This window comes from Pteronotus mesoamericanus, unplaced genomic scaffold, assembly GCF_021234165.1.
Source record: "Pteronotus mesoamericanus isolate MK-2021 breed Mesoamerican mustached bat unplaced genomic scaffold, CSHL_Meso_final contig_752, whole genome shotgun sequence".
NCBI classification, from domain to species: Eukaryota; Metazoa; Chordata; class Mammalia; order Chiroptera; family Mormoopidae; genus Pteronotus; species Pteronotus mesoamericanus.
In genome coordinates this window covers 378,153-385,964 of record NW_026555251.1, presented here as the reverse complement: position 1 = coordinate 385,964, position 7,812 = coordinate 378,153, and the positions used below count along the sequence as shown (strand labels likewise).

The window sequence follows — 7,812 nt, the reverse complement described above, 5'->3', positions numbered from 1 at the left end:
AGCAGGACTGTCCTCGGCCTCAGACCGGCTGCAGGACCAGCCCTGCGGCTTCTCACTTTCAAAGTGAACCAGGGGAACTGCCTCCCTGGCGAGCCCACTGCTGTTCCAGGTTCCAGACGGCGCCAAAGCTGGAAGCGTCACGTGGACGTGCACATCGTTGCGTATGTGAAAACTGACTACCACTTGCGTGTCTTTCAAGTTTTACTCAAACCCACAGCTAACTGGCAGCAGTGAGGGGGAGGGGCTCCTGCCGGGGCGGGGGCCTCTGGGCCTCTGAGGGGCCTCACAGTGGGTCATGTGGTCGCACAGGGTTCCTGCCTCAGCAGGACAGCTCCCTCCAGGCAGGCACTTTGTCCAACCCCAAACCACACCAGAGCCCCACCCCACGGGCTGCATGTAGTCGACTGTTGTGTTGTTTGAAAATGTCTCAAGGGCTGACGGATTTTTATTTTTTCCTCTCTCCTAAGATTTGTGTTCTGCTTTAGGGCATCCAGAGAAAATCACTGTGAAAGCAGCAAAGGCCTGGCCCGTCTGGCTGCCCTCCCCTCGCCACCACACCCCTCTTCCCAGCCCCGCCATTAAAGGGGCGGGACCACAGGCCCGCACAGCACAGCCCCGACGCCGAGGGCAGCCAGGGAACAAGGCGGCGGAAGCCTCGGCCGCAGCCCTGGGCTGGTTTTGGCACTGACAGCAGAGTCGTGCCGAGGGCTCAGGCCATTCCAGTTTGGGGCCAAGAAGGGCAGTGAGTCACCCCCCGCCCCACCCCCAGACAGACAGTGCTGAACAAGTGCAGCTGGATCCTGGGGAGGTCACAGCCCCAAACAGGTAAGCAAGTGGCAACCGCAGCACGGCCCTGCTGCCTGCATGCTGAGGGCCCGCTTGAATTTTCACTGGTTGAAAGAAGAAAACCAAAACAATAACAGTATTTATGACACATGGAATTTATTTCACAGTTTTATTGGAACACAGCATACCCACTGCTCTCGAGTCCAGGCTGCCTTCCTACAGAGAGCAGGTCTGTGATGTCACGGCAGACCCCGCCGGGCTCGGAAGGTGAAGTGGTCACTAGCTGTGCCCTCAGAGGAAGCCTGCGGGCCCCTGCCCTGGGCAGCCGACACTCGACCCTTTGTGATGAAATGCTGGTGCCGTTTGTTCTTCAGCTCAGGGAGGGTTCCACAGCTGCGTCGGAGGCAGGGCGTGCGCTGTGTCCACCTCCACGTAACGCCTAACTGAGCTCACAGCATTGTTTTCAGAACTTGCAAGGAGACAACAAAATAACAGCACCCCTCCCCGTTACCGACAGGGGAAGGCAGCCAGGCTCTGGGGCAGGAATGCGGGCACGGAGAGCCCCCGCCCCCAACGGGCCAGCATCAGTGTCAGAGACGAGCTCCAGCACAGCCAGGGCAGCGGGGCCGAAGACGCCCTGCGCTCCTGCCAACAGCTCTCTGCGGCCGCCTCCAGGCTCCAGGGGGTCTTGCCGGACTGGTGTGACCCAGCTGAGGGGAGCCACCAGGGCACATCCATCAGGATGCGAGAGACCCCGGCCTGCCTGCTGAACGCCTTCCTCTGGTCCAGCAGGAGCATCACAAGGTCCCCTCCCCTCATGTCCTTCCCCAGGGACCGAAATGAAGGCCAGGGGAGAGGGAGACGGAAGTCTGGCAGCGGGAGCGTTTGGGGTGAAGTCCCATCGCCTGGTGTTTGCGGGTCAGGGAGCTGGAACTTGTGCTCCTAGGTGAAGGCGGGAGAGGGGAGAGGCGGGGTCGGGGCCTGTGGGACCAGCGAGTGCCTGTGTGTGGAGAAGAGCTGTGGGAACGACTTCTTGGTGTCACAGGAAACAGGCAGGTTTCTGTGCTTTGGGCTCCAGTCATCAATTCAGTTTGGCAGAAGGCGCCTCGGGAGGAAGCAGAGCCCGCAACACCAACCTTGGACTCCGAGCCTCCAGGCCCGCGTGCACGCGGCTGCTGTGGCGCACTCCACCTGGGGCTTCGCCAGGGCGGCAGAAACCCAGCACTGCATGGGCGGCGCCCTGTGCCGACGCTGACCCAGAGCGCAGCTGAGGGCGGGCCACGGTGACACAGGGCCCCTGAGTCCCCAGGGCTTTCACTCTGTTTCCACAGACAGACCAGTCTCCACTGATTTAATGGCAGGTAGGAGAGAAAAGGGACGAGAATAATCCTCTAGGGGGAAAGTACTTGGGTGCCACACACCTCCACGCCGAGAGGGTCTAGGGTTTACACATCCCCAGGTGACTGACAAGGAGGGGGCGAGGCCAAGAGCTCTGGGCTCGCCTAACAGACAGGGTGCGGCCCTGTTCCAGAGGCCTGTGGCATGCGAGGTGTGGGTGCTGGGCGGTGCTCCTCCTCAGGACAAGCGGGCGCTGCACAGCCCTGCAGGCTGAGGGCGCTCCTGGGCAGCACCCTCTGGGTGGGCAGGCTCGTCTCCCTTTCCCTGCCCAGGGCCCTCCTGGGCTGGACCCTGAGGCCCGGCCTGCGACCCCTGCCTGCACACCCACTGGGGACACACGGAGAGCGTTACGCCCCCAGGGGTTTGGGCTGAGGGGCTGGGTCCCTGGGCACACCCAACGCGCATGCACTTTCCGCACACGCATGTGCGAGTCTCTGGGTAAGCCCAGCATGCATGTGCGTGCTTTCTGAATTCCTGGGTGAACCCAGTGTGACTGCATGAACCCAGCAGGCAGTGCCAGGCCTGTGGGCGCCCCCCAGCCGCTGCTGACGCTCCCCAATGTCTGAGGAGTTCCTCTGTGTCCAGCCCCACAGCACGCTGCCTCACAGGGGCCCGGGGGGTGCCTGCATCTCCACGCTCCCCTCCTCCCCACGAGGGGCCTCTCACAGACTCCAAACAGCAAAAAGCGCATCAGTGGGCATCTTCACAAATCATTCTCACAGCAGCACTTCTCTTTTGTTTCCAGATAGAAATGGGGTAGTGAAAGAAAAATCAACACTGTTTTGGACATGCACAGTATGCACCATTTTCACATCTGGCTAAAAACTGGGCAGTGAGATAGCATTCCGTGTGTTTCGATGATGACCTCAATGTATACTACACTCCTAGCTTCCGTTAGAGACTGGCCTGTCCACTAGAGGGATGGACAAGCGAGGGGCCACTGGGCCAGCAAGGAAGGGCAGGCGCAGGCTGTGCGACGGCGGAGTCGGGACCTGGGAGGCAGGGTGCGCTGCAGCGCGTAGACGTGCAGTGTTAGAAGTGAGCAGACTTCCTCTTACGCCCAAAAACAGCGGAGAAAGGGTGATGGTGCAGCTACCGGTGATGCTGGGGACGGGGGTGCGGTCATGCAAAGAGGCTCCCGGGTGCTGGGTGCAGCCCAGCCCTGGCCGCAGAGCCGCCCATCTGTGCGGGGCGCCCCCGCTGGGGCTCGGCCGAGTTTGAGTGTGTGGGTGCTCCCGACTCCCCATCAGTTCAAGAGGGCCTCGGTGGGGCACCGTGTGCTGTGTCCGCAGACGGAGCTCCCCTCCTGCAGCTGCCTGTCAGCATCCTGCAGGGGACCCTGGCCGGTCCGGCAGCCCGGGGTCCTCCTGGGGTCTGCATCTGAAGACAGCACACAGAGGTTAGGGATGACTGAGAGAAGCGATTCTCCTCGACAGCTCTCACCTCTGCGCGCTCTCATTCTCCTAGGTCAGCTTTCTCGCTCGCCGAGTGTGCTTGTCGACGGTCAGGGTCGTTCGGTCCACGGCGGCGGTGATGCCGTCCAAGACCTCGTCCTGTCTCTCCAGCTCCGCCTCGGCCTCCAAGGCAAGACCCTTCAGCCTCCCCAGGATCTGGGGAGGAGCACAAGGACAGGAGGGGCTGACGTTCTGTAACCTCACAGAAACAGACGATATTTATCACCACCATCTTTATAACACTTAAGGAATTTTGTGAGTCAGTGGGGATGATGTACCCCCATGGTGGAGCCCAGAGCCAGAGCCTGGGTTTGGGTCTGGGCTGTGCCGCTGACTAGGGAGCTGGGAGAGGATGTGTTTGTTCCTGGCCTTGCTCCAGGCCTCGGGCAGCCATCTGACCACGAGTCCCTGGGGCACTGCTCCTCGAACCCACGGTGTGCCCTGTCACCGGCGCCCTGCTGCGCCCGCAAGGAACCCCAGCCACAGCACTGGGCCAGCACCTGGGATCCAAGTTCAGCTCCTGCCCAGTCATTGCGTTCACTACCTGTCTGCACCCAAGGGCCCTCACTGGCGTGCTGAGCAAGCTGGGCGGCGTCCGCCAAGCAAAAGGTCACCGGCTGCATTCCTGGTCAGGGCACAGGCCTGGGTTGGGGGCCAGGTCCCCAGTTGGGTCGCGTACGAGAGGCAACCAATCGGTGTTTCTCTCTCGCATTGATGTTTCTCTCCGTCTTTTTCTCCCTCCCTTTCCCTCTCTTTAAAAAATAAAATAAAATCTTTTTTTAAAAAGGCAATATTTAGAAAGAAAAAGCAAAATCCTTTTCTCATATATTTAAAATTATTTCACATACAAATACAAAAGGCAGAACAGAATGGGGCACAAATAACTCAAGTCCCATAGCACAGCCCCCCTCTCTAAACTGCCCCCGCCCCGCCCCCGCGAGGAACTGAGAAGCAAGGGGACTGACCAGGAAACACAGGGCCCGCAGCTCAGGAGGCCGAGAAGGGCCAGGGAGAGGACTCGCGGAGGGCAGAGAAACGCCACACACCACAGCCCTGCCCCAGGGGAGGCTACCCGGCTGGGCTGCGGCCCCGCCCCCACTCGTGACTCAGTCGTCCTCACACGGTCTCATAAACCAGCAAGAGCAGCTGTTTATGACAAGTCTACCGAGACAAGCTGCATTGTGAAATGTACTTTAACTACATTCTTACTGAGCCTGGGTTGAAAAATTTAATATCCTCAAGATGACAAAAAGAATGATTTCAAGAGAAACTGTAATGACCACAACTACTTGCTGTAAATGTTAATGCCTCTTTTAGGGAAACTCAGAATCCCTGGTTATGCTGAGAGGCAGAACACAGAATACGCCTCCGCACGAGGGGCCGTGGAGCCTTACTTGTGCCGGGGTCAGCCTGCCTTGTCACACAGGGATGACCGTCCGCAGGGAACAGCCTGGATGACCCCCCCAGAGGACCCCAAGATCAATATATTGATAACACGTCATGCCCCACAATGACATCGGTCCCAGGTCCCACACCAGGTGGTCCGAGACAATGCTGCCCCCGGGAGAGCAGAGTGGACCACCCCACGTGGTGTTGAGGGGGGGGGACAGCACCCATCTGGTCCTGGGGCGGCCCTGTGCTGAGGACGAGAAGAGATGCCTGACTGCCGTGGGGGTTGCTTCGTCCAGGTAACGAGAGACAGGACTGAGGCGGCACGAGGGCCGGGGTCCTGCGACCGGCCGCCTCCCCAGGACTGAGGAGGCTGCAGCGAGGTCACAGGCGTGGACGGGCTGTGAGCGCTGAGGTGCGTGCGTGCTCCTCCGTGGGGTGCGCGTGCCACCCCGCCTGCGGAGGGGCAGGGATGGGCAGAGCGGAGGGGGCCGTCTCCCCACGGCCACACGCTGGCTGGTGGCAGAGGCAGGACCTCGCCCACATCTCTCCAGAAACCGCACCATCAGCGGACCTTCGTCCGGAGGCCAGGGAGTCGCGACCCCAGTGCCCGGGTTCGGGCACCACCTCTCCGCACCTCTGGGAGCTGGTGGAAACTCCATCAGCTGAATCACTTGCAAAACTGGACGATGCTCTGGAAAGTACACCGCGGGGTCAGCGGCTCCGGAGGGCTGGCCGGTGACCTAATGCAGGAGGTCCGTTCCATTTCTCATTCGCATGATCTCACAGGGCTGAGGCCCACACAGCGTGCGAAGGGAACACTGCTCGCCCCCATGCCAGGCAGGTCCTGCCTGCCACTTTCCCCTGGACGGCGGCTCCCTCCTGACTCACCGCACCCTTAGTGCGGCAACAAGGCGCTCTGCCAGGAACTTGCACAAAATGTCCCCTGGAAGACTGGCCTGAGCTGCAGCCTGCACCCGAGCGGAGGCCCCGGGGCCCTCTCCTGCCCTGGGCGCCGGGCTGCACGGCTCTCTGCACCATCAGGTCGCTGTCCGTCACGTCGGAATGCGGTCGGGCTCATTTCCAACTGCACTGTCCTTCAGCAGCACCGGCCCAGGCTGTCAACAGCCACCCTGGGGCCGTGCGGGGGGCAGACGCGGCCCTCAGCAGGCCGCCGCCATTTCCTCCCACGCAGGCCAGGACATGGAGCTTAGAGGAGGGCCCCCGACGTCCAAATCGGGACCAGGGTCACGATCCCGGGGGGAACCTTCCCTCGGCTCCTTCCACACCCACACCCCGAAGTTACAGTGGGGTCCGAGAGTGCACACACACGTGTTCCCTGCGTCCTCACGCCCCAGCCACCCTAAATGCGGGGCCTCTGTCAGCCTTCAAACCCACTCTGCTGCCCACGCCCGGCTGAGGCTGCCCGCTGACCTGTCTGTCTCCTACGCTCCTGGGGTGCAGCTCCCGGGGTGGCCCTGACATGATCATCACAGATACCAGGTGTCACGGTGCAGTAACTCAGAGGTCACAATACCAGGACACTGCGAGAAATTGAAAACATCCCTTAAAAACCAGCAAAAGGGCCACCGCCAGATGGGCAGGCCATTCCCACACCACAGGAGGTGGGGACCGGGGCTGTGCCGCTCACAGAGCCCTCGGCAATGGCAGCAAGGGGTCCGGTGTGAGGAAAGCCACACTTGCAATGTTAAATTTCCTAATACATTTTAAAAACTAAAATGTGGTACGTATAATTAATTTTAATAATATATTTTATTTAACCCAATCAACTCCAAATAGTATTTTAACATGAAATTAACAGAAACAATTATTGAGATATTTTATATTTGTTTTTTCCTATGAAGTCCTAGCAAGCTGGGGTGAATGCTACATCAATCACATCTCAACATGGATCAGCTGTTTTCAAGTGCTCAGTGGCTGGTGGCTACTGAGCCACATAGCAGAGGACCACACTGCCATATGACCGCCTGCCTGCCTGCCCACCAAGCACTCCCTATTCCGTGACGGTCCCTGTGCGTCCCTACATGTCCCTCGGCCAGCCACCTGCTGCAGTGAGGTGAGTGGACCTCCTCTCCCCCAGCCCACAATTAAACAGTGCCAAAAGCGAGAACAGCTACACCCCTGCGCCTGTGGTCAGTCAGCACAGCAACAGCAGGCACACCCCACTTCCTGCGTGAGCAACACCAGCTGACATGCCTACAGAAGCTGAGCACTGTACTGATGCCCAGTAACACGAGGGCTGGCTCTCCTGGATGCTTCGAGCTGAAAAAGTCTCCTGGAGGATGGCCTTGACAGTAGCACTCACTCTGTGCAACCTCCTGAGACTCCTGGCTGCTCTGCCGAAAGTGTACGTGAAATTAATTCTGCAAAAACACCAGAGAGACCTTTGCAGCTACTTAGTGCACAAGGGCAATTCCTGAGTAAACCTCCAAACTACTGGTCCGCGCCTTTTTCCTTTAAGACAGGGATTGAAGTAATTTAATGGCATTGCGTGCATTCCATACAACATGGATGGAAAGAATGGAGAATCGGAAGACTGGCCAAACCTTAGACACAGTTGTTATTTCTGTGGCCCAGGATGACAAGCTGTCTAGTCATCCCCACAGGACGCTGCCAGCCTCTGAAATGTCAGTCGGCCTGTGCGAGGGGCCCTCACCGGGCTCTGAGTCAAGGGCAAGCTCAAAGCAGACTCTCTTCTGGGTGTCGCACAAACTCCAAAGATTTCTTTCCAGTCATGTGCGTAACTACGTAGAATTACCTGGTT

General features: G+C 59.3%; 1 protein-coding gene across 1 annotated transcript in view; it reads right to left on the bottom strand.

Annotated features, from left to right (window-relative positions):
- Positions 1 to 925: 925 nt before the first annotated feature.
- SNAP47 (synaptosome associated protein 47) overlaps positions 926 to 7,812 on the bottom strand; it is a 62,193-nt gene continuing 55,306 nt past the window's right edge. The window contains exon 5 of the mRNA XM_054584029.1: positions 926 to 3,794. Coding sequence (XP_054440004.1) covers positions 3,648 to 3,794 — 147 coding nt within the window. The 3' untranslated portion in view covers positions 926 to 3,647. The remainder of the gene's footprint in view (positions 3,795 to 7,812) is intronic.